Source organism: Musca autumnalis, unplaced genomic scaffold (assembly GCF_047663935.1).
Source record: "Musca autumnalis isolate F117 unplaced genomic scaffold, ASM4766393v1 scaffold_4, whole genome shotgun sequence".
Taxonomy (NCBI): Eukaryota; Metazoa; Arthropoda; class Insecta; order Diptera; family Muscidae; genus Musca; species Musca autumnalis.
This window is the reverse complement of record NW_027411977.1, coordinates 241,490,599-241,518,561: the sequence shown is the minus strand read 5'-3', so window position 1 is coordinate 241,518,561 and position 27,963 is coordinate 241,490,599. Positions and strand designations below refer to the sequence as shown.

General features: G+C 33.2%; 5 protein-coding genes across 7 annotated transcripts in view; 3 read left to right on the top strand and 2 right to left on the bottom strand.

Annotated features, from left to right (window-relative positions):
- LOC141403808 (uncharacterized) overlaps positions 1-6,241 on the top strand; it is a 28,317-nt gene extending 22,076 nt beyond the window's left edge. For both annotated transcript variants that reach the window (XM_073986790.1, XM_073986791.1), the window contains exon 2: positions 4,699-6,241. In XM_073986790.1, coding sequence (XP_073842891.1) covers positions 4,765-6,105 — 1,341 coding nt within the window. In that variant the 5' untranslated portion in view covers positions 4,699-4,764 and the 3' untranslated portion in view covers positions 6,106-6,241. The remainder of the gene's footprint in view (positions 1-4,698) is intronic.
- LOC141403826 (uncharacterized) overlaps positions 1-27,963 on the bottom strand; it is a 153,155-nt gene that overhangs the window by 86,820 nt on the left and 38,372 nt on the right. The window lies entirely within an intron of this gene.
- LOC141403779 (uncharacterized) overlaps positions 1-27,963 on the bottom strand; it is a 137,184-nt gene that overhangs the window by 71,392 nt on the left and 37,829 nt on the right. The window lies entirely within an intron of this gene.
- On the top strand, positions 469-27,079 carry LOC141403807 (uncharacterized). The gene is made up of 2 exons (XM_073986789.1): positions 469-602; positions 25,495-27,079. Exon 2 carries the CDS (start codon positions 25,560-25,562, stop codon positions 26,904-26,906), a length of 1,347 nt encoding a protein of 448 aa, XP_073842890.1. The 5' UTR covers positions 469-602; positions 25,495-25,559; the 3' UTR covers positions 26,907-27,079.
- LOC141403748 (uncharacterized) lies at positions 9,541-22,772 on the top strand. Its single transcript, XM_073986653.1, has 2 exons — positions 9,541-9,590; positions 20,317-22,772. Exon 2 carries the CDS (start codon positions 20,382-20,384, stop codon positions 22,284-22,286), a length of 1,905 nt encoding a protein of 634 aa, XP_073842754.1. The 5' UTR covers positions 9,541-9,590; positions 20,317-20,381; the 3' UTR covers positions 22,287-22,772.

Sequence of the window (27,963 nt, the reverse complement as noted above, 5' to 3'; positions counted from 1 at the left end):
CGAATGCTTTTATTTTGTTTTCCTAAAATATAATTAAAAAATATTGATTATTCCATTATGTGTTTGCAAATAATTTGCGATTTAAATCACAAAATAACTTGTTCCGATACGTCTTTGTCAATTAACAGTTGCTAAATAACTAAAAAAAAAAACAAACCACAGCATGCAAACAAAACAAAAAATCTACCATGTCTTTGTAGTTCTTAAAATAATCTCTCTTGGAATTTACTAGCGAGAAAGAGAAACGAATCAAAATTTCCCATCAGAGAGTGTGCAGAATATTGGCAGATTTTCGAAAACAATCACAAGAAAATGTGCAGAGATTCCTTAAAAAAAAATGGCTGATAATAGGTTCAACTTCTGAAGGAAATTTTGAGAAATCTGAATATTTTCTGATCATACATTGGAAAAACTCTTAAAAAAATCTAACATCAGAGCGCTCGGCAACAATTGTTTAGTGGGTAGTTTGGCCGGCATCATTCTTCACGTCGTACCTACGCGTTATTTACTTTTATTTTTTGTTGAAGTTTATAACAAAATATAGTAAATTTACAATAAATAAATGTATTAAACAATAGTCAACAACTCAGCTCAAATTCAAGGTATATTTAGTTCATTCTATTAGTGTGTTACGCCTTAAAAGTGGAAGTGTTTATCAAATAAAATTTATTTAATAAATGATGTGAAATGTCAAAAATACCGCACATTGTTTTTGGATGGTAATGAGAGTGTGTGTCAGTTGGTTTGCTCTCACAGTGCTTCACATTGGAAGAAATTGTTTGAAGATAATATTTAAAATTAAAGAAAAAATACAATATGTAGAACAAAAATTGAAAAGAAAATTCATTGAATACAATAAAACATACCTTCGAGTATATGCATACATATGTGAGTGTGTATATATGTATGAACATACAGTGAATCACAGTCAAAAGTATCCACTTCAGTTTCTTTCATTAAAACTGCGTTTGCTAAGAATTGGTTAATGATATCGATTTCATTCCTTTTTATATTTTTACATTAGTGTCTTAACTTAAATATAATAAAATAAAATTAACGAAATTCAGGTAAATTTAGATAATAAAATAAAAATGGTTAAACAACATCGATTTCTACCTCACAGTGAAAAGTATGCACTCTAAAAGTTTCATAAAACCAAAAGGATTTCATAGGAGCTTAGCACTTGGTATGACATCCTTTGTTATCCTTTACAGCTTTTAGCCTTTTTGGCAAATATTTAACTAAGTTTCGGGGCAAGATAACGGAATTTTTCCCCATTCTTCTTGTAAGGCATATTTCAGGGTTCCTATACTTTAGATGTTACGATTTTTTATATTTGTCTCCATAAATTATATATAGGATTCAAATCCGGGGATAGGGGAGGTGTTTGAATAACTTTTGGACAGTTACATAGCATCCATTTTGGAAAAATGTGTGATTTGTGCTCGGGCTCATATATTGATAAAATTGGAATGTTGTCCCAAATCCAATTCTTTCAGCGCCTAAATTTCAAATTATCCTTTCAAAATGTTTAAATCATACATCTTATCCTTAATTCCTTCGATAAAGACACGAGTTCTGACACCGGAAGAACTCATACAACGCCATACCACAACAGAGTCTCCTCTGTGCTTTACTGTTGAAATTGTGTGTTTAGGGTCCAAGGCGGTATTTGCCCTATGACATACCTTAATTGGTCCATATGACCAAAACAGGTTAAAGTTGTCTTCATTGCTTTCATTGGCAGCAAGTACTTATAAGAACTTGCAAATATTTTTCACTTGAGAAGTTATCGAACAGGCCTATTATAATCCCTTAGACAGACGGCAGCGTTAATATGCATTGAAATATGCCTTTAAGGGGTTGTTGCCACTTTTAGAACAAGTGTCGTTGGGGGAAGTCCATGCTTCCCGAGATATGGGTCTTGACATTTCGGAAATTTTGTACTCTCACACCTTTAGGTTGTTTAGGGCATGTCTCGGATCGGGCTGAAATTTTTACAGTAGATAGCCCTTGGCATCCTGAATACAACACATGCCCCCTTGCGCACTGTAAAACCCCTTCGTCCAGTATAAGCCCCAACTCCTGTAGACTCTTTAAAACGGTCATCGAAATTTGACCTTTTTCTTCAAATTCGAATAATTTTGCTATTTCCACCACTTTTGTAAACATTTTTTTTTAATTTAAAGCTAAATTTCCACCAAAAAAACACACATTTAAAAGTAACGGTAACTCGAATTTTAGAAAAGCGAACTTACACGATCAGCTGATCATGTTACAAAACATTGCTGTTTTTACAAATTACAATGTATTGGAAAACGGAATTCACGATTACATATGAAAATCACAAAACATAAACAACGGAATTCGCGATGACAGTTGTTCATATAACCATATGACAAATCATAACACTTAGTAGAAATCAAAAATAGATAATTCATAGTTACGTGAACAAAACTCTCTTTTAAATTGAAAGTGTTCTTAAGTAGCCGGCCTTCGGCCGGGGATTTAAGACTTTCTCCTATGGACAGGGGCTACGCGATCAACAAAATTTTCAGGATTTTTTACTGAAATCTGCTTAACTTTTTTGAAGATTATTTGAATTAATTAAGAGGTTCATTGAAAAAAATAGTAATCCACTAAAGTCCCACACATTCAACCATTATGCTACGGATCACGGATGGTTTAGTCCGATCATCAGGCATATTAGAATTTTATTTTGGTGGGTGGACGAAGGCTAAGCTTGGCAACTAGCATTTATATTACAAAGCATTCGAAAATTGTATATTCGAATTATTTATTCATTTTAATGCCAGTTATTTAAGTTTATTTAAGAAATATTGCACAGAGTTATGACAAATGCCCGCCTACGATACATCGTTTTTATACCCTCAGCCTTTAGGCTAAGGAGGGTATATACACTTTGATACAATGAAAATGTGCCTCATCGAAATAATGGTTTTAGACCCCAAGTATGTTTGGACGAAATGTGTTTCAGACAACTTGGAGTCGATCTAGCCATGTCCGTCCGTCTGTCCTGCTGGCTGGAGCGCACGATAACTCTCGAACGGATGAACCGATTCAGTTCATATTTTGGCTTTCGTAATATTTTGCTCAAACTTAGTTTAAGTTCGAGGATGATCACCATCGGTCCACTCCTTCCGGTACCTCCCCCACAAAAGTTCGAAAATGTTCGGAAAGTTTGTGCGCACGATAACTCTTGAAGGGTGTGACCGATTTGGTCCATACTTTGTAAACTTTCTACAAGAGTAATGTTAGGTTCCAATATGGTTTCAATAGGTCCACTCCTTCGGGTACCTCTCACACACAATTTCAGAAAAGTTCAGTTTAGGACCATTTCTCGTATCGCGTTGATTTTTGTTTTAGCAACTTGTATTGCTGCCCTCCATACGACGGTACAAGTTTCATCAGGGGCAAGTCCATACTTCCTGAGAAAATAGCATGAATGTTGCAAAAAACCCCTATGACACCGTGATAGGTGGTTGGAGCGCAAGATAACTCTCGAACGGATCTGCCGATTCGGTCCAAAATATGGCCTTAGTAATATTTTGTCCAAACATAGTTTGAGTTTGAAGATAAGCCAGATCGGTCCACTCCTGCAGGTACCTCCCCCACAAAAGTTCGAAAATATTCGGAAAAAATGTTCGTACGGTAACTCTTGAAGGCAGTGGCCGAATTGGTCTACACTTTACACATCCTAATATATCTACCAGATATAGATCAGGTTCAAATATGGACTATATTTGTCCACTCCATCCGGTACCTCCCACACAAAATTTCGGATAAGTTCACTTTAAGACCTAATACCGAATCACTTTGATTTTTGTTGAATCAACTTGCTTTCGCTCTCTCAATTACTATGGTTTTTTTAGGGGCAAGCAAACAGCAAACAGCCCGAAGAGTGTAAAAACCCCCTATTGCACCATATATTGTGCCTGGAGATACACTTCCATAACGGTCAATGTCGATCTATTCCTTTTAGTATCTCCTCCGCAAAACTTTTGATATTTAATCCTAATCAACATTTTTGTCGGTTCAAACGCCCAAAAATTTTAAAACCCCCTAAATACAGACGTATTTTGGGAAAAAAAATGTTTCAATATACACAAGCTGAGGGTATATCTCTGCCGGCAAAGCCGACTGATACTTTTTTTACTTGTTACTACAACAGTTAGCGGTGCCCAATGTAGATTGAAAATGAATAAACCGATCAGTATTTGTTTTTGTGGGAACATAAGGAAGCTAATAATCTTGTCCTTAAGCGAAAAAGAATAAAAAAATATACATTTTAAGAAGTATTCAATTTTAAACAAATATCAATTTAAAAAAATTGTGAACTGTCAAAATTTTGATTTTAGCTAAAAAATTGATACTTTTCGCCATAAATCCTTAAAAAAACATAAAAATTGTACCTTCATGTGATCGAGAAAAAAAAGTAAAAAGTTGAAGATGCTTAGAGTTCGGGAACAGACCCATTGATAGCTGCATAGTCCTTGGTCACACTTGTGAGTTTCTTGAAACGAATAAAAGGAAGAGACAACATCGCAAACACAGAAAACCATGTACAGCGATTTTACTACCTCATAACACTCTCCAAACCCTAAATAGACTAAAAACAATCACAAAATTATTAATTTATTTAAGTTTACATAAGAAAACTTTGTTTTTCTTTTACAGCCATCCCTAAACACTGTGTAGTAAAATTATTTTCTTCAATTGAAAACAAAAATATCCCAAGTAAAAATGACGGAATTTTTTCCCATAAAAACTGAACCTCTGTCCAATGATTATAATATTACCAATGATACAAATACACTAAGCTACAATAAAACAAAACTTGAAAATTTTACAAAAATGGGATATGATATTAAAGAAGAGAAACTAGACTTGGATAAAATTGAAGAACGTTTACCAAAGAATGTCGATAAGTTCATTACGGAAAAAATTAAAAAAGAAGATGCAGGTGAAATGGACGAATTTTTACCGGAGAAATCACCCAGCTTCTACTCAGCGTCAGTACTTACGCTGAAATCTGATGATTGTACGGAAGTTATTACCCATGATGAAGTACAACATCAATTTGGTACACAACATCATCTAACTGGTGCAACAACTCAACAGATATCCTTGCCAAAATTAGAAATAATTGATGTGCATACAGACAAGGATGCTAGTAAAGGTCCGGAGATCAATGGTAATACAGACGCCAACTTCAGTGATAATAAAGAGATATTTATTATTACATCTTGTCGTGAACATAAATGTGAACTATGTGGTAATTCTTATACCGAAGCTACCAGTCTACGAAGACATATGAGACGTAATCATGCATCGTCTTTAAATACCGAGTATATCTGCGAAATTTGTAATCAAAAATTTACCACACAAGCAGGTCTTGATAGGCATTCCAAGACGCATCAAGGTCCTGTTTCCACTCAAACACCTACTGAACATAAATGTGAAATATGTGGTAGATATTATATGACATCTAAAAATCTTCTGGCACACATAAGAAAGAAACATCCTTCATCTTTAGATACTGAGTATATTTGCGAAATTTGTGATCAAAGATTTACTACACAAACAAGTCTTGATAGGCATTCTTACCGGATGCATCCCGTAGCTGAATATAAATGTGAACTATGTGGTAGTTATTTTGTAGATGTTACAAATCTACGGAGACATATGAGAAATAAACATCCTATGTCTATAGATACCGAGTATATCTGTGAAATATGCAATCATAGATTTACCTCACAAAAAGGTCTTGATATACATTCTTACATGGCGCATCCAGTTGCTCCACCACCTACTGAACACAAATGTGAACAATGTGATAATTCTTATACAACACTTAAAAATCTACATAGACATTTAAGAAATAAACATCCTTCGTCTATAACTACGGAGTATATGTGTGAAATTTGTAATGAAAAATTGACCACAAAAAGAGGCCTTCTTAGGCACTGCAGGAAGATGCATCCAACTGAGACACCGGTACCAAGCAAAAAACCAAAAACCGCAATTTTACAGAATGAAGATGAAATAAGTACGGATGAGGAATGCGAAGAAGAAGATGGTTAATTTGCATCCCTTAAATTAATAATTTAATATCTGTACTATACAATTTTTGTTTTCAATCTAATCTTAATATAATGGATTTAAATTATTTTTTTCAAATATCAGTTAAATAATAATAAACGAATTAATAATAAATTAATTTATTGTTTTTTTTTTTAATGTCAGAAGTATTTCTTCGAATCATTAGTTTAATGAATTTATAGTTATAAGACTTTTTTTCTGAATTGAGTAAAGAAGGTATAGACACGTTGTTATTAGCGCTACAGAAGTGTTTAAAATATTCTGAGTTACTAAATAATAGGTCTGTTCCTTTACTACTGAAAATGGTAAAACCCGCAAAAGTAGTAAAATTTGAAAAACGCTCCCATATGAATTGTATTGTGTCTGAAGTAAAGGAACGCTTTTCGAGTAAAAAGTGTTAAAACTTGAAGATTCTTGAAGGTAAAGGTACAGAGCTATAGTTTAAAGAAAACTCCAATCCATGGATGAATATAAAAACAAAATTTTATTACGAAGAAGACAAAATAGGAATAATAAGGCGGCACTGTAAAGTGTAAAGCCATGTTTATATTATAGCCTTTTGCTGGATAAACCTTCTTTATGAGGATTTATTTGAAATATAAGCAATCAAGTTGACATTTGAAACCCAGTGGGTTTGTTAAATCCGGTTATATATAAACGTACTATAAGGCATTTAAGGTATTTATTATTGCAACATGTTATAGCACGGTTACACTAGAGTTTTTTTCCTGCTTAACCCACTTTATGAGGATGTATTTGACATTTGAGCTATGGAATTGACATTTCAATCCCACATCCATTAAGTGTAACCGGGGCATTAGCAGAAATATCGACGGAAACAATATTTCTCCCATGGTGGAATAGTCCCGGTCCACACTAGTATGAATTTCATTAAAAAATTTCATTAAATTAGGCGTTCTTAGCTCGAATTCCCCACTACAGCATTTTTATGATTTTACTCTACTATGAAACTCGATCTAGAGACGCATAATTTTGTGTCAAAATTTCAGTGAAATTGCTGTAGAGTGGCCAGGGACATAAGAAGGTGTTACATCAAAGCTGTGTTCCTTTACTTACTTGAGGTTACCATTTTTAACCTGCAAATCGTTCCTTAACCCCGAAAAGTGGCAAAACTGGAAGCAAGTTTTAAGAGAGTGAGAGAGGAGAGAGCGAAAATGGCTTTCTCTTCTACCACAGGTTACCTGACAAATTTCTGTAGGTAAAAAATGGCAGAACTGATTTTTTGACTTTTGTTTGACGATTATTTCACAATGAAGAAGAAAATGGACGAAAAACAGAAGAAAAAGTCGAACGCTGACAAAACTAAATTAAAAACTGTGAAATAAAAGACGAAAATTGATGTTTTTATGTTTCTTTTTAACATTGCTACCAGATCTACAATTTTTCCGTTCCTTTACTTTTCTGGTAAAAATATTCATGAGAGAGCAGTTTTGACACTTTTCTCTTTTACCACTCTTACCATTAAAAAAGTAAAGGAACAAAGCTCAAATCATACTAAACGTCAAATTTGATCACAATAATGCATTGCTGTGAATTCCTTGTTTACATTTTGTATGAGATTTTATTCACAGTAATGCATTTTGACAACTGGTCTGAAAATCAGCTGTTTTTGGCGCTGTACCTTATTATTGTGCCATGATTTCTACATAAATAAAAACAACAACCCGAACTAAAAACTTTTTACAATTTTTACACATTTTACCCGAAAACCCCTTCCCGTACACAAAAAAGTTGTAAAATGTTCACTTCTCTTTAAAGAAAAAAAGGGCTCTCTTTAAAAATGTCTTATACTATGTTTACATTTACGAAATCCACTCGATTTCAAATGTCTATCCCATAGCTCAAACGCCAAATGAAATCCACTCGATTTCAAATGAGTTTTCATTTGACGTATAATGGGTACTTTACACGATATGTTTTTTACATATGAGTTGTCACTTTGCATATACATTTTGTATGGCGGAAGTGACAACTCATATGTAAAAAACATATCGTGTAAAGTACCCCTAAGCAAAGGAATTGACAGTTGAAATCGAGTCGCTTTCGTAAATGTAAACATAGCATTACTCAACAAATCTGAGCGTGTTAAAAATATCAATTCAAAAAACCATTTTGTAGGCCGAAAAGTTGTCTTTATGATGGCATACAAAAATATTGCGTTTCCAGTACCGTTATAATAAAATTATAGCGGATAATAAAAAATAATCCACAATAAGCTATAAATAGCTCTTTTCCTTTACGTGCAAGAATCTTCAAGTTTTACCACTTTTTACTCGAAAAGCGTTCCTTTACTTCAGACACCGTAAAATTCATATGTGAGTAGTTTACAACTTTTACTACTTTGGCCGGTTTTACCATTTTTATAAGTAAAGCAACATACCAAATAATTTCCAAATTTTTCGCTTTTTTATGCAATTTTAGTAATCAGAATGGTGCAATTATTGGTACCCTATCGTTTTCAGTAGTTTTGTCAATGATTCCGATAGAAAAAAATTATATTCTTGACGTAATATTGGCATTATTGTAATTAATGTCCCTTTGTAGGCAATTTGACAAGAAATTTCTAGTTTTTTGGAGTTATTTTGCAAAAAAATACTGTGAAAAGTCATTAAGATCCATGGGCTGGATTCTTGTTCTGTGAAAATTTGAAATGAAAAATACTTCCTTTATAATTTTTTTCATTTGACAGTTTTCTCCTTTATAAAAGTTTTCATTTCACGTTTTCATAGAAACAGAATTGAGCCCCAGGGGGCCTATTCTAGAACTTTTTAACAACTTTACTCATTGTTTATTTTACAACAATTTCATTTGTTTGTTTTGTAGTTGCTACAAAAACAAATGAAATTTTAATAACTTTTCAATCGATAAAAGTTATAGAATAGGCCTACTGGTCTAGAGTAGGTACAAACAACCTAATGATATATGGAAAGTCCTGTATTAGCCAGGTTGGTCCTATATTAAACTAGTCCTAAACGGCGTTGCCCTGATAGAGATAAAAATCGGGGCATAAAACAAAATTCTCTGCAGTTTTCTTTGAAAATAGTTTACAGTAATATTGTTAACGATGTCCTGATCATGTTTGCTTTTATAAAAACAAAAATTCCAACTCCCATTGTTCTAACACCGTATGTTTGTAGCAGTCGACATTCCTGCTTAAACACCAACTTGGCATCCCTGGCTTTAAGCACCCCAGTCAATTCACTGGATTGAATTCAGTCAATGAGTGCCTCTCTCTCACTCACTTTGTTGACAACAACAACATGGGTCTCTTGCTAAAACGACAACAGAACATATTTACATATGTACATATGTCCGGCATCAGTCTTCACTTCGTAGCTTCGCGTTATTTAATATTAACTTTTTGTTGATGTTTATAAAGAAATATAATATGTCATCAATTAAGAAGTGTTATTAAACAATATTCGTCAACTCACCTCAAATTCAAGGTATATATACATATTTATTTCTTTATATTATTTTATTACCCCTTTAAAAACGAAGTGTTTATCAAAGAATTCATGTGAAATGTCAAAAACAATCCACACTGTTTGTGGATGGTAATGAGAGTGTGTCAGTTGGTTTGCTCTCACCATGGCACAATCATACAGGTACCTGTGTAGGGACGTAAAACATATTTTTGTAATTTTTATAAATATGTACTTTGAAATTCTTAATGTATTTTCATCAAGTTAGCTTTTCATAATTATATTGAATTTTCCATATTTGTATGAACTCCCAGGCCATATGTTACTGCTAAGGAAATTGATATCGAGTAGGTATTTTTGGCCAAACATGAACAAAGAAATTAACTTCTTCTTCTTTATTTGCCATTCCGTATTCGGGTTTTAGCGATCATACAATTACATAATGATAATTTGGTATATTTAACAAATCAGTTTATTAATTTATATATAGGTTTCTGTTTTTAGCGGCATTCAGAAGAGTTCTTTCATTATGGTGTCCAGTCCAATCTTGAATGTTTTTGAGCCATGATGTTTCCCGTCGCCCTCTTGGTCTTCTCCCATCGATTTTTGTTTGGATAATAATTTGCAGAAGCTTATATTTTTCATGCCTCATAATGTGACCAAGATATGCGGTTTTTTGTGTTTTTATATTTTTTATTAATTGGCGTTCGACTTGCATGCGTTCTAGCACTTCGTCGTTTGTAATGCGCTCGGTCCATGGGATCTTTAAAATTCGACGATATATCCATATTTCAAACGAGTTCAGTCTTTTTTCATCTACAGCTTTCAAAGTCCATGTTTCCGCAGAGTACAATAAAACGGACCATATGTAACATTTTACAAATCGTATTTTTGTAGTAAGACTTATGTCGTGGCTAAGTAAAACTTTGTTATGTTTGAAAAAATTGTTTCTTGCCATTTCTATTCGGCATTTAATTTCTCTTGATATGTCCCATTTATCGTTGATTTGAATACCGAGGTATTTGTAGGTTGTCACTCGCTCTATTTCATCGTTATTTATCTTTAGTGGCGTATTATTGTCGGCATGATTCCTGCTTACTACCATATATTTTGTTTTCTTAACGTTGATTTTTAATCCGTATATTTCGCTATTTTGTGTTACTGCGTCTATTAATTTTTGTAGTCCAGCTATGCTGCTTGCTACTAATACGGTGTCATCAGCATAGCGTATGTTATTTATTAAGGTGTTGTTTAGTTGGATACCAATATTCTTTCCACGTACAGATTCTTCGAATATTTTCTCGGAATATATGTTAAATAAAAGAGGGGACAATATGCAGCCTTGTCTTACACCTCTTGAAATTGGAACATCGTCAGTTAATTCATTATCTACTTGAATGTTTGCTATCTGTTTCCAGTATAGGTTTTTAATGCAGTTTATGTCACTGTCTTCCAATCCGATTGAAAGTAGGATCTCTATCAATTTATCATGATTTACCGTATCGAACGCTTTTTCGTAGTCTACGAAACATAAGAATACATCTTTTTGTACCTCTCGACAATTTTGTATTAATACTTGTACAGCTAGTAACGCTTCTCGTGTCCCCATGCCTTCCTTGAATCCAAATTGTGTTTGTCCCATGTGTGCTTCGCAGATCGAATAGATTCGTCTATGTATTATTTTTAAAAATATTTTAAGAGCGTGGCTCATTAGACTTATTAGTCTATAGTCGCTGCAGGTCTTCGCATTATTTTTCTTGGGTATTGTAATAAATGTTGATTTGAGCCAATCTTGGGGATATTGTCCTGTTTTATATATATTGTTGAATAATTTTAAAAGAAGCTTGGTGTTATTTCCGTCTATTAACTTAAGTACCTCGGCAGGTATTTCGTCTGGACCCATTGCCTTTTTATCCTTCATTGACATAATAGCTAGTTGTAATTCATTCTCAGTAATGGGTGTCCCTGTAAAATTAATTTCATCCCCAGAGTTGGATAAGGATGTTCGTTGGTGATCGATAAATAATTGCTTAATATATTCTTCCCATAGTTTTTTCTTTTCTGCAGTTTCATAAATTGCTACTTTATTATCATTGTAGATAAATGTTGACGATCTCTTTGGATAAATACCAGATGTCTCTTTTAATTTTTTGTGGAGATTGAAGTCGTCATGAAGTATTTTAAGTCGTTCAATTTCCTGACATTGCTTATTTATTTGCTCATTTTTTGCAGCACGTGTTGCGATTTTAATTTCTTGGTTTATCTCCCAATATCTTTCATAGTTTACATTTCTGTGTTTACTTCTTTCTTTCCGAAGTGCTCGAATTTCATCCGTTATCCATGGATCTTCTTTTTTGCGCATGTTGGTTCCGATTATATTTTTTGTGACATCTTTTATGGATTTTTGCACTTGGTTCCATAGGTTCTCGACATTACATATTGTTGCATTTATTTCAGTGAGGTCGGCATTTAATTGTTCCTTTATCGTTTGTTTCGTTAATGGGTCATTCAGTTTTTCAATATTGATTCTTGGTTCCGGCTTTTTCTTGCGAGTGGTAGCAAGTTTAATTCTTAAATTGCACATTAAAAGGTTATGGTCTGAGGGGACATCAGCACCAGGATAGGTAGAACATTTTGACACACACGTACAGTACCTCTTATTTATCAAAATGTAGTCTATTTGGTTTCTTACTATGTTGCCATTATTATCCTGAGGTGATTTCCACGTATAAAGTCGCCTAGGGTGAAGACAAAATAATGTATTGGTGATTTTGTATTTATATTCTTGGCAAAACTGAATCAATTTCTCTCCTCTTTCATTCCGTTTTCCCAGTCCGAATTTGCCTGTAACTTCAGCTGTTACTTCTTGCCCGACTTTGGCATTAAAATCCCCTTGGATTATTGTGATGTCGTGCGGTTTTGTCATTTTCAACAATTTTTCCAAGTCGTTGTAGAACTGTTCTATTTCGTCGTTATTGCTATCAGAGGTGGGTGCATAAACTTGTATTATGTTTATATTAATTGGTTTTCCAGATATTTTCACCATCATGACCCTATCTGATATTGGAACCCATCCAGCGACGCTGGCAGCTATTTTGTTCTTGATCAGAATTGCGACACCTCTTCTATGAATTCCTTCCGGGTTTCCGGAGTGATAAACTTTTATATCATGAGATACAAATTCTCCATATTCCGTCCACCAAGTTTCACTAATGCCCAACACATCTATCTGTAACCTTTTCATCTCGTTTATGGTATTGTCCAATTTCCCAAGTTCGTAAAGACTTCTGACATTCCACGTTCCTATGTTTAGTTTGGTTTTACCTCCGGGGATTCTTAGCACCCTCGAATTGCCGGAGACTGAGGGCCGTTTGTTATTTCCTGTATTCATTGTAACACTTGGGCTAAAACTTGTTTAGGTTGCCAAAAAGCAAAGCATACTAAATCACCTATTGAAAAAATAGAAATTCCTAAAGGCAGGTTTGAACATATCCATATTGACATCGTTGGTCCCTTGCCACCATCTAACGGGCATCAGTATATACTAACAGTTATTGACAGGTATACACGTTGGCCAGAAGCCTATCCTTTAAGGGATATAATGTCAGCAGCAGTTGCGAAGACATTTTTTAATAACTATATTCGCCGTTTTGGAGTACCAGTAAGAATAAATCAGAATTGATGAATTTATTAGGAAGTCATAGAATACAAACTACGGCCTATCATCCACAAGCTAATGGTATGGTAGAAAGATTCCATAGACAGGTGAAAGCATCCATAATGGCAAGAGAAAATTCTCAAAATTGGTACTAAACATTGTCGATTGTATTGCTTGGTCTGCGGTCCACTTTTAAGTAGAATTTGGAAGCTACTCCTGCAGAAATCGTTTATGGGCAAAATTTACGGTTGCCAGGCGAAATGGTGGTATCTTCTGATTGTATGGCTAACTTAAAAGCGAGATTTAAGGAAGCACATTCAAATTTGTCACATCATAAGAATGTAGGTGGTAATGTTTATATTCCCAAAGATTTAAAAGGTTACAAATACGTATTGATTCGTGTAGAACAAAAGAGATCATTGCGATCCCCATACGAAGGCTCGTATAGGATTATTGAAAAGAATAAGAAATATTTTGTAATTGAAAAAACGGAGAGGCTACAACTATTTCAATAGATCGACTCAAACCCGTATTCGTGGAAGCGTCTGATTCTGAGAAAACGGGTTCGAATATAAAAAGAACGAAAACGTGTAACATTTAATTTATTGAACATAGATTCTCCTTTTTATAAATATGTACTTTAAAATTGTTAATGTATTTTCAAGTTAGCTTTTCATAACTATATTGAATTTTCCATATTTGTTGATTATTAATTGTATTGGACTGTTCCAGTACAGCAAGAATCTACTAATTTTTATTATTTTTTTCGATATCATAAAGGAAAAATTGTTATCGTAGTGAAAAATTGTAGATTCTTGCAGGTTCTGGAACAGACCATATGTCATTCGATAAAAACTTATTATTAAATAAACACGTTTCTGCAAAATATAAATCGTGTCCCTACACCCGCATCAGCCCAGCTGTTGTAATGCGAGCTGTCAAAATAGTTGTTTTAATTGAAACACACAAAACAAGAATTTAAACGAAAAACTGAGATTTTTTATGGATTTATGTAAAAATACATACAGTGGCACAGGAAAGTATACGTACACCCTACAAAAATGCAGTTTAGGCTAAATCGTTGGATTCTTTACAGCAACAACTGCACTGTGTGGCTCCTTGGTGACAAAATAACCATAATTACACAAATTTATTTTAATCTAATACGTATATTTAATACAATTAAAGAAATTCAATTTTCATAACACAGAAAAGTATACATACACCCCAAGGAAATACGAGTATTATCGTAAAATTTATGGAATTAGTAGCAAAATTTATTCATTTTTTAGTTTTGGCGAATGTCTCTGGGTGTGTGAGATATATTTTAGAGAAAAGACAATAATTTTTGGGGGTCAAATGCCGTTACTTAAGGTCAAATTTCATATATGCCTCGTTAAAGCTGTCCCTTGCTTAATTTTTTGCGTTTTTAGGTATTGTACTTTATAAAAAGCACAAAATTCTTATCAGATGGCAAATCTTGAGACCCTAGAAAGCTTTGAAGTTGTTTTTGTGCGTAATATACCTTCCTGAACGTCGATAAATGCACGTTTTCCCTCAGATTTCGCAGGAAGTGAATAGATTCCGCGGAATTCTTGCTGCTAATTACATATAGATGGCCTTGAATTGCCTTGTAATATTGTCGAATACAATCCTTGGGCATCAATTGACTCAGAAATATATTAATGCCCAGGCATTGTATCCGACAATATTACAAGGCAATTCAAGGCCATCTATATGTAATTTGCACCAAGAATTTCGCGGAATCTATTCACTTCCTGAGAAATCTGAGGGAAAACGTGCATTTATCGGCTTTCAGGAAGGTATATTATGCACAAAAACAACTTCAAAGCGTTTTAGGGTCTCAAGATTTGCCATCTGATACGAATTTTGTGCTTTTTATAAAGTACAATACCTAAAAACGCAAAAAATTAAGCAAGGGTCAGCTTTAACGAGGCATATATGAAATTTGACCCTAAGTAACGGCATTTGACCCCCAAAAATTATTGTCTTTTCTCTAAAATATATCTCACACACCCAGAGACATTCGCCAAAACTAAAAAATGTATAAATTTTGCTACTAATTCCATAAATTTTACGATAATAATCGTATTTCCTTGGGGTGTATGTATACTTTTCTGTGTTGTGAAAATTGAATTTCTTTAATTGTATTAAATATACGTATTAGATTAAAATAAATTTGTGTAATTATGGTTATTTTGTCACCAAGGAGCCACACAGTGCAGTTGTTGCTGTAAAGAATCCAACGATTTAGCCTAAACTGCATTTTTGCAGGGTGTATGTATACTTTCCTGTGCCACTGTATATTAATATTTGCCTAACAACATTTTGTTGAAAAAATTGTGTGACTTGCTTTATTTTTCGAAAAATTTGTTAACATTTCACAGTACAGGGGCTGGATTCTTGTTCTATGAAAATTTGAAATGAAAAATATTTGCCTTATAAAATGTTTCATTTGACATTTATTTCCTTTATAAAAATTTTCATTTCAAATTTTCATAGAACAAGAATTGAGCCCCTGAACTGGTGCCATGCCTCATACATTGGGAGAAATTCTATGAAGAAATTTATTTTTACGTTTTAATATCGTTTCAAAAGAGAATTCATTGAAGAGAATACAAAAATACACAATTGTCACAGTGCTTCGCATTGAGGAAAATGGTTTAAAGAAAATATTTAATGACATTTTTCCAAAATGTACGGGAACGGAAAAATTGCAGAAACGTCACAAAACAAACTAGAACAAATTTCAAAGTCGGCGTACCAGCCAATTAGAAGCAGGCATATACAGTGACTGTCAAAAAATGATGCATGGTCACAAAAAAATGTACACCCAAATAACTTTTTAACCAATTGAGATATCTCAAAAATTCCGTTTTTTTAGTTCGAAATGTTAGCTTAAAAATTACGTACATATTTATTTCATTACAAGTACCGTTATTCATAAAATACAACAAACTCAGAAAAAGTCGATTTTTAAATTAAAATTTTAAAAATGATGCATTTTATTTTAAGGGTCATAAGTCCCGTTATAGCTACATTAGCACGCGGAAACTTTAAGAAGCTATTGTGGTTGTCAATTAGAGAACATTTTGTCAAGTTGTACAGTGATTGTGTGCATTCGGGAGAATAATAGCAGATTTTTTTAAATATGGGCCGACAGCAGTAGAGGAACGAGAATTGGTCATTCATCACTTTAAAAACGGGGAAAGTCAACGAAAAATATCTAAAATTTTTAACATACCACCTTCTACCGTGCAACACATCATAGAAAGGTTTTTTGAAAGAAAATAGAGTCCAAAGAAAGGGAGGAAATGGCAGAAAAAGAATGTTAAATCCATGTGATGAATGATAGATTCTTAGAAAAATCCAGGAAAACCCTAAGTTAATCGCAAAAAAAAAAAAAATGGCGGACGATGCGGAAAACTATTTTGGAAAAAGTTGTAATCCATCAACAATTAGACGTTTGCTCCGTTCATATGACTTTCATGGTCGAGTTCCACTTAAGAAGCCATATAAAACTCATATTTCTAAGGACTTAGACTTCTGGAAATCTGTTATATTCTTAGATGAGTCAAAATTTAACATATTTGGGTCAGATGGACGGTCGTTTGTATGGCGGAAGCCCAATACGCAGCTCCAAATAAAAAATTTGAACGCAACTGTAAAACATGGTGGAGGCAGTGTCATGGTTTGGGGCTGTATGGCAGCGTCCGGCGTTAGAAATTTTGTTTTTATAGAAAGAAACATGGACAAAATAATATACTTGAATTTACTAAAAGAAAACTTACTACAAAGTGCAGAATACTTGGGTGTACGGCGTGATTTCCGCTTCTATCAAGACAACGACCCGAAACATAAGTCAGACATTGTGCAAACCTGGCTCATTTGGAACTGTCCCTATGTAATGAATCCGCCGGCACAGTCACCAGATCTGAACGTCATTGAAAATTTGTGGTCATTACTTGAAAAAACATAAGAAAACACAACATTTCCAGCAAAGAGGATCAAAAAAACGCGTTAATGATAGAGTGGTGTAAAATAACCGCGGAATAACACTAAAATTGGTTGAATCAATGCCAAAACGATTGAGAGACGTTATAAACCAAGGTGGTTACCATACGAAATATTAAAATGTTACTAAAAAGTCATCATTTCCTTTTTTTTACACATTTCTTTACGCTGCATCATTTTTTATACTCATTTTAAAAAATAGAGTACTTTTGTGTTTTATTATATTTCTAAGTAACTGTACTTTTAATGAAATAAATATGCACGTCAATTTAAAGCTAACATTTCGAATTAAAAAAAGTCTTTGGCATTTTAGAGATATCTCAATTGGTTAAAAAGTTATTTGGGTGTAAATTTTTTTGTGACCCTGCATAATTTTTTTTTTTACTTGGTGACAAAATAACCATAATTACACAAATTTATTTTAATCTAATATGTATATTTAATACAATTAAAGAAATTCAATTTTCACAACACAGAAAAGTATACATACACCCCAAGGAAATACGAGTATTATCGTAAAATTTATGGAATTAGTAGCAAAATTGATACATTTTTTAGTTTTGGCGAATGTTTCTAGGTGTCTGAGATATATTTTAGAGAAAAAAGAATAATTTTTGGGGGTCAAATGCCGTTATTTAGGGTCAAATTTCTTATATACCTCGTTAAAGCTGACCCTTGCTTAATTTTTGCGTTTTTAGGTATTGTACTTTATAAAAAACACAAAATTCGTATCAGATGGCAAATCTTGAGACCCTAGAAAGCTTTGAAGTTGTTTTTGTGCGTAATATACCTTCCTGAACGTCGATAAATGCACGTTTTCCCTCAGATTTCGCAGGAAGTGAATAGATTCCGCGGAATTCTTGCTGCTAATTACATATAGATGGCCTTGAATTGCCTTGTAATATTGTCGAATACAATCCTTGGGCATCAATTGACTCAGAAATGTACAATTATACGAAACGTTTCGCGCCTATAGTAACGGTAATGATCATAATACGAAAACGACGTTGTTCACAGTGCAAATTTCATGCTTTTTTGGTAGTGCTTATATTTTGTTGCTTTAGAAGCTTTGGGAACAGGTTTCTAACAAAATATGTCACATTTCTGATTCAATTAATGCCCAAGGATTGTATTAGACCATATTACAAGGCAATTCAATGCATTTTGTATGTAATTTGAGCCAGGAATTCCGCGGAATATATTAACGTCCAGAGAAATTTGAGGAAAAACGTGCATTAATCGACGTCCAGGAAGGAATATTTTGCTCAATAACAACTCCAAAACTTCCTTGGGTCTCAAGATTTGCAATCTGAAACTAATTTTGTGCTTTTTATAAAGTACACCTAAAAACGCAAAAAAATTTAGCAAGGGTCAGCTTTAACGGGGTATATAAGAAATTTGACCCTAAATAACGGCATTTGACCCCCAAAAATTATGTTCTTTTCTCTAAAATATATCTCAGACACCCAGAGACATTCGCCAAAACTAAAAAATGTATAAATTTTGCTACTAATTCCATAAATTTTACGATAATATTCGTATTTCCTTGGGGTGTATGTATACTTTTCTGTGTTGTGAAAATTGAATTTCTTCAATTGTATTAAATATACGCATTATATTGAAATAAATTTGTGTAATTATGGTTATTTTGTCACCAAGGAGCCACACAGTGCAGTTGTTGCTGTGAAAAACCCAACGATTTAGCCAAAACTGCATTTTTGTAGGGTGTATGTATACTTTTCTGTGTCACTGTATGTTGTTGCTCGCCCAAATTTGTCGTGTAAAAAGTTTCTAAAGAGTAAGCTATTCTGTGCCATTTTTGTTCAAAGAGAAGTGAACATTTTGCAACTTTTTTAGTGTACAGGAACGCATTTTGGGGAGAAATGCGCAAAATGTGTAAACACTTTTTAGTTCTGGAACGAAGCAATTTTGAAAAAAAAAATCGCGGTTTTGTTTGTCGTTACGTTTCGAAACTTTTGTATAGATTGAAAAGGAGAATTCATCGTATAGAATAATAAAACATACAAACGAGTTTGTGTATGGGCGTGTAAATATTAACTCAAGTTTATATTAATAAATAACAGATGACTAAAAAATTATTACATCCCTGCCAACATTTTTCAATTTTTGGAAGATTGTTCGCTTAGATTAATCTTCTGTGATTCCCCACGGCGATCATTGGGTGATTGTTTACATTTTTTTCTTACATTTTTCAAATGGTCGCCGTTGGGACTCACAGAAGACTCTTCTGGAAGAGCAACAGATGATTGTTACTAACATTTTTGATTTTGTTGCATATAATTCTCATATACACTTTCTACAGAACTTTGATATAAATGGCACGTATAATATGAGTATTGACAAAGCACACATGTCCAGGTTTTGCCAAGTTTAGCCAAAAGACAACATAGTGACTGAGGAAACAGTACAGAGTACAGTGCCTATAACAAACAACCACAACATAAAGGAATAATTAAAAACCATAACAAAGCAGAAAAGAAAACAAAAGCAGAAAACTAAACAACAATTAAAAGAAACAAAAAACAATTGTTCTATTCTTTTTTAATTTTTCTTTACATGTTGATCTTCTGAAGATCTTCCAGATGATTAATCTGTGATTCTTCCTCGCGATTCGCTTCCCGGACACAGTTACTTTATGTCGGCGATTCGCAGGTTATCATTAGGCGCGCTCTTCCGCGATTGAATTGATCTTCCCCGCGAATCGCAGATTATCTTTAAGCGATTAAAAATTTGAAAAAATGTTTGCTGGGATTATACATTTTTGATAGTTGCATACACAAACAAATGGTTGGTTTCAGAACTGCAAAAAAAAAAACTACTAATTTTTTACTATTTTTTGCTATCATATAGGAAAAATTGTTATCGTAGTACAATACTAAAGCAAACTGGCACCTTTGCTTAGGGTTGCCATATTGTACTTGAACAAATTACATTTGAAAGAATATATTCGGAAATTAATATGAAAACAAATTAAATTATGCTACAAGTACATAAAAATAATTACATACATATGTATTTTTTTCTATTTTACAGAAATAAATACATTGTTGTCAGATCTTGTTTTCTCTTAATTGAAAAGTAAGATATTCAAAATAAGGATGTCGGAAAATATTTCCATAAAAACTGAAGCATTTGACAATGTTTATAAACGGGAAGATTCCAACAATGATACAAATACACTAGCCCACAGTACAACAAAACATGAATATTTTACAAATATGGGAAATGATATTGAAGAAGATGAACTAGACTTGGAAAACATGGAAGAATTTTTACCAGAGAATGTAAAAGAAGAGGACGTGGATGAAATAGACGAATTTTTGCCAGAGGATGATTCACCTAGCATCTACTCATCGTCGTCATTTACAAGGAACTCGAATGATGATACTAAAGCGTTTACCCATGATGAAGTACCCCATCAATATGTTGCACAACAACATCATAATAGTACAACAACTCAACAAATATCCTTACCTAAATTAGAAATAATGGATGTGCACGAAGATAATGGACCTAAAGTGGATGATAATGAAGAGGATTCTAGGGATGTTTCCATGGCTTCAAATAAAAAAAGAGGAAAATATAAAAAAATAGATATATCATCTCGTGAACATAAATGTGAACTATGTAGTAGTTCATATAGAGTATTTCATAATCTACAGCACCATATGAGATGCAAACATCCTTTGTCTGTAAATGCCAAATATATCTGCAGAATATGTGATCAAAAATTTTTCACACAAAGAGGTCTTGACAGGCATTCTGAAACGAGGCATCCAGAAGCCCACTCCACTCAGAAACGTACGAAATATAAATGTGAACTATGTGATTGTTCATATGCAGAAGGTAATGCTCTCCGTGCACATATAAGACAAAAACATCCTTTGTCAATAGATTCAGAGTATATCTGCGAAATATGTCATAAAAGATTTACCACACAAATAGGTCTTAATAAGCATTTTTCCTCGATGCATCCGGAAGCTCGTTCCACTCCAATGCCTACTAAACATAAATGTGAACAATGTGATAGTTCTTTTACAGAAGTTAAAGAACTACGGAGACATATAAGAAAAAAACATTCACTGTCTATAGATACAGAGTATATCTGCGAAATATGTGATAAAAGATATGCCACACAAGCAGGTCTTTATAGGCATTATTGTTGGACGCATCCAGAAACTCAAAAACCTGCTGAACATAAATGTGAAATATGTGGTAGTTGTTATAGGGAATATATATCTCTCCAGAAACATATAAGACATAAACATCCTTCGTCTATAGATACGGATTATATCTGTGAAATATGTAATCAAAAATTTACCACACGAACAGGTCTTGTTCAGCATTCGTCCCGGAAGCATCCCGGAGCTCAGTCCACTCCTACATCTAGTGAATATAATTGTGAAATATGTGATAATTCATACAACGACTTTTATAAGCTACAGAGACACATGAGATATAAACATCCTTTTTCTGTAAATGCCGAATATATCTGCGAAATATGTAATCAAGGATTTATGACACAGATAGGTCTTGATAGGCATTCTTATCGGAGTCATCAAGGAGTTCAAATAGATAAGAAACATAAATGTGAACTATGTAATTCTTCTTTTAATGAAGAGCATAATCTTCGGGTACATATAAGAACTAAACATCCTTTGTCTATAGATACAGAGTATATCTGCGAAATTTGTAACCAAAGATTTACCACACAAACAGGTCTTAATAGACATTCTTACCGGGCGCATCCAGGAGCTACTTCGACTCAAATGCCTACTAAACATAAATGTGAACTATGTGATATTTCTTTTATACAAGAAAAAGATCTACGAAGACATGTGAGAAATAGACATCCTCTGTCTATAGGCACAGAGTATATCTGCGAAATATGTCATAAGAGATTTACCACACCAGTAGGTCTTACTACCCATTGTACAAAGATGCATAAAACTAAGTTTGAGGTATCACGGGCGGAATCTACAGCAACGACTTTACAGAATTGACGTTCGAGTTATGACAGTGTGCAGAATGCGTAATGACAAACAGACATATCTCATTCATTGGACCGTTATACATGGGCAACTACCAAAAACAACTCTTGGAAATGCGTTATACCTGTAAAGACGGAGTCCGGCCTGACCAAACATTTAAAAAAATCCCGTTTGCCGAAAGACTTGTACATCTCAACGAAAAAGAAGGAACAACTTTTTGGACAATTAATTATATCACCATTGTGTCTGTCATCACTATTATCGAATTCATACATTTTGATTGAAAATCTTGTAATCACATAAGTGTTGCTGTGGAATTTCAATTGTGTAATATGAAATTTTGCTCAGCTGGCCAACTGTATCCTCATAGGATATATATAGTCCTATAGATATAGAGTTAATTAATGAAACGTTCACAATAAAATGTAAAGATTGATCTTGAGTTTTGTAAAATCATTCAAATGTACCTATTTTAAATAAAACTGTTAATAAAAATCATGTAAGAGTTTCATTTTCCGTTTATTGCAAGACATATTTAAGTAATATTCCAATTTGATCTACAATAGAATCACGATAGTTTGTAATTTAGGGCACCAGGCAAATTTAACGAATTATCGGGAATTACGATTTAGCGGGATTTCGATTTAAAGGGGTTAGTGTTACACAAATACGAGTTAAGGTAGAATTAGACGTGACATTACCATAAAGCCACAAGGCCATATTAATCAGCTGATTGAACCAAACCTATGGAAATCAATGTATTCGATTAGTAGTAAATTAACATAATACCATAGCCATTAGAAACTAATTGGGTTTTGGTTTTCTATGGTTATGGCGTTATGGCTATGTCACGTCTAATTCTACCTTTAAAGGGGGTTTCTATATTTAGAATATAGTTGTGTCTTTTTACTTTTTTTTAGTAATAATTATCTAGTAACTTCTATTCAAGAGAGATTTTAATCTTTGATACGAAAATAGAGAAAAAAGTAAAAAGACAGCATTTAGTAAACTTTAGCAAGATAACAGTTGATAACCAAAACAAAAACATTGGCGCCAATGCATGAAGGAGAAGGGACAATAAAAAAGTTCTCAATTTTGAAACAAAATAAATTAAAAATAATTAATATATTAATAAAATAAATATGCTGAATCGGAATATTTATAGTATTTGTACACAAAAAATACGATAAACATTAAGCAGCTGACCATTAGCAGATGATTAGAAAACAGCTGATCGAACTTGCTAAATGTTGCTGGGAAAAATTCTTTCAGCTACTTTTAGCAATTTCTTAGCAAAGAACTGTCAAAATTGTATTTGTTGTTGTCGACCAATGGTAATTTTTTATTATCTGCTATTTTTGGGCTATTTGGTCGACTTTTGTAATTTAAATTCATTATTTTTCCCAACGTTTCGTCGGCTGGTTTCCGACTTCTTCAGGGGATATTTTATTTGAATTTCCTGTTAACAAAGATTTGTTTTATTGAAATTTTTCCAATACATACAAGTTTAAGTTTTTAACTTCCAATTAATCATTATTAATTCACTTATAATTATAAAAAAAACTGGACTTCACGAACACACATTTTGTATAATCAATAAATAAATAAATAATCAAATGTAAAATTAATTTAAAACTAGTATCACAGAGGTGGTGCTCTAAGCTATTGCAACAGAGTATTAAAGTTTTGTGTTGTCCTTGTCTTCTTTAGTGTTAATTGACATTTTTATTCTCTCTTGCGTTCGCAAACTCTCCAATGTATATCGTTTGTTTTCTATTTTTTTCCCTATCCAATATTCTGACATTTGTCTGTTTCGTGTTCGTTCAATCTAATGCCTAATCTCCGTTTTGTTGTTCCCACATAAACTTTGTTGCACTGTTCTCGTTCATTTCCCTCGCATATTACTTCATAGCACTGATGGGCAGAAATGCTCTGCCTCACACACAAAAGTGTAAAAAATACATGAGTCTCTCGCAATTTGCCCACCATTGCTTCATAGACAACATCGTTCTCTTGAAGTTTGTCTCTCTTTTTTGTTTTTCTTGCAAAAATAGTTTTCAATGTCTCGTTGGATTTGTATACAATGTATGTTTTTGTTGTGTTTATCATATTTCTTATTGTTCTGTTTTTTTTTTTTTTTTTTTTTTTTGTTAACTTTGGGATAATTGGTACACTGAGGTAATTTTGTCTTTCTTTTTCAGATTGTGTTGTCAGACTAGTTGTCAAAATACATTATTGTAAATAAAATCTCATACAAAATGTAAACAAGCAATTCACTGCAATGCATTATTGTTATAAAATTTGACGTTTCGTATGGTTTGATGTAACATCTTCTTATTTCACCATGCGTATACGATCGCTTTCTAGTAAGTTTTTCATGTTTGATTAACATTTTCCCATTATATTCGTATAATTTTATTTCCATTCGAAAAAATATGGTGATAAAGCTTTTAATCAAAATTTCGGTGGTGGCTTTTTTCTGTGTAGGGATTTTTTTTAGATTTTTGTTGGTTCTAAAATACACCAAAAGTTAGGCCGCCATCATAGACTAATGAAAACATAGACGTCGGGAATTTTTTTAGATTTTTGTTGGTTCTAAAATAGACCAAAAGTTAGGCCGCCATCATAGACTTATGAAAACATAGACGTCGGAATGCTCTCACCGAGTATGTTCGAATTGAGTATGCTGAAAACGCAACTCAAAATTAAATTGCAAAAAAATGCAAGTTAATAAATATTTTGTTCTGGCAAAAGGCAACTTGGGGTTAGTTTTTGATGGGAACAATATCCTCGGACAAAAATATCCATAAAAATATTGCCATTTTCCGCAAAAATCGTCTTCGAACTTTTTTTGAGTTTACGTGTTTGAGTAACTTGACGGCGCAAAATTGAGTATTTCTTCGTCTATAAATTTATTTGTCTATGCCGCCATCAGAATATCTGCTTTTCACATGTATGTTGTCACTTTGGGTATACTATTACTGATGTCATACATGTGAAAAAGCAGATGGTCTGATGGCGGCCTTAAAGAAATACTAAAGCAATTTGCACCTTTCTTAGGGTTACCATGTTGTACTTGGACGATTCTGACTGTGAAAATAAATAAAAAAGGCTTCAAATTGTATTTAAAAGAAACTGCTAAATTAATACCAAAAAAATTAAATAATGTTACAAATACATAAAAATAATTACATATGTAATTTTTTTTTCTATTTTACAGTCATAAAAAATTTTTAATAAGATATTGTTTTCCCTAAAATCTGAAAAGTAAGATTCAAAATAAGGATGTCGGAAAATATTTCCATAAAAACTGAAGCATTTGACAATGATTATAAACAGGAAGATTCCAACAATGATACAAATACACTAGACCACAGTACAACAAAACATGAACATTTTACAAATATGGGAAATGATATTGAAGAAGATGAACTAGACTTGGCTAAAATGGAAGAATTTTTACCCGAGAATGTCGATGAATCCCCAATTCATATAATCAAAGAAGAGGACGTGGATGAAATGGACGAATTTTTGCCAGAGGATTCACCTAGCTTCTACTCATCGTCATCATTCACATGGAAATCTGATGATGGTACTAAAGCGTTTACCCACGATCAAGTACCCCATCAAGAAGTTATACAACAACATCTAATTACAACAATAACTCAACAGATATCCTTACCTAAATTAGAAATAACGGATGTGCACGAAGATGGGCAGGATGGTAATGGCCCCAAAGTTGATGATAATGAAGAGGATCCTGGGAATGTTCCCATGGCTTCAAATAAAATTTATGGAAAATATAAAAAAGAAGAAAAAATCTGTAGTTATAAAAACACAACAAACTCTGATATTCCACCTACTCGTGAACATAAATGTGAACTATGTAGTAGTTCTTATAGAGTATTTTATAATCTACTGAAACACATGCGATGCAAACATCCTTTGTCTGTAAATGCCAAATATACCTGCGGAATATGTGATCAAAAATTTTTCACACAAAGAGGTCTAAAAAGGCATTCTGTCATGATGCATGCAGAAGCTGACTCCACTCAAACACATACGAAATATAAATGTGAACTATGTGATTGTTTTTATATAGAAGGTAAAGCTCTCCGGGCACATATAAGACATAAACATCCTTTGTCAATAGATTCAGAGTATATCTGCGAAATATGTCATAGCAGATTTACCACACAAAGAGGTCATGATAAGCATTCTGACATGATACATCCAGGAGCTCGTTCCACTCCAATGCTTATTAGACATAAATGTGAACTATGTGATTCTTCTTTTACAAAAGTTAAAGAACTACGAAGACACATGAGAAATAAACATCCTCTGTCTATAGATACAGCGTATATCTGCGAAATATGTCATCAAAGATTTACCACACAAATGGGCCTTCATTTGCATTGTACCATGATGCATCCAGAAGCTCACTCCACTCAAACACGTACGAAATATAAATGTGAACTATGCGATAGTTCTTTTACACACAACAGAGATCTACGGAAACATGTGAGAAATAAACATCCTTCGTCAACAGATACAAAATATATCTGTGAAATGTGTCATAAAATTTTTACCACACAAGTAGGTCTTGATAGGCATTGTAAAAAGGAGCATTGAACTAAATGGGTGGACCACTCGCCGAATCAACAGCATCGATTTTACAGAATGGGCTTAACGGATTGTGATTTTACTGTGTAGTTACAAACTTACCGATAACAGCGGACGAATACCGTCACCGTGAGTAAAGTCACTCAAATGTAAATTTTAAATAAAAATGTTACTAAAAATTATCCAAGAGTTTTATTTTTCATTAATTTAAGTAGCTTTTTAGGTAGTATTTCAATCTACAATAGAATCACGATAATTCGCAATTTACGATTTAGCGGTATTTCGATTTAAGGCCATATTTATATTATAGCTTTTTCAACGGTTAACCTTCTTTATGAAGATTTATATGAAATATAAGTAATGGAATTGAAATTTGAAACCCAGTGGGTTTGTTAAATCCGGTTGTATATAAACGTACTATTATATGCTGTTTATATTAGAGCTTTTTGCAGGGTTAACCTTCTTTGAGAGGATTTGTTTGAAATATAAGCAATGGAATTGACATTTGAAACCCAGTGGATTTGTTAAATCCGGTTGTACATAAACGTACTATTACAGCCGTTTTATGAGGTTTTATTTGACGTATACGCAATGAAATTGACATTTGAAAATATAAGAGATCTTTCACACTGTGTCTTCGTCAAAACGACAGCATTTTACCAATGCCAGGCAAATGAAGATCAACAAGATTGTGGTAGAGAATGTACCAGGTAGATGCATCGTGAAACAATTAAAACAAAAAAACCTCTTGTTAGATTACATTAAAATTGTAAAATTTGTTGTATTTTTGTACGAGAATTCAGAATAAGTTGTGTATATTCCATGGTACAAATACACAGGTAGCCGCATCGGCAATTGTTGGTAACATAAGAGCTTCGTTCCCGTACTTTTTCGAAATAGTTCGGGAACGGAAAAATGGAAAATACGTCAAAAAACTGGAACAAATGTCAAAGTCGGCGTATCAGCCAATCAGACGCCGGCAACTACTTTTACTACTTTTTTTACTCGCCCAAATTTGTTGTGTAAAAAGTTTTTAAAGAGAGCGTGATTCAGCGCCATTTTTGTT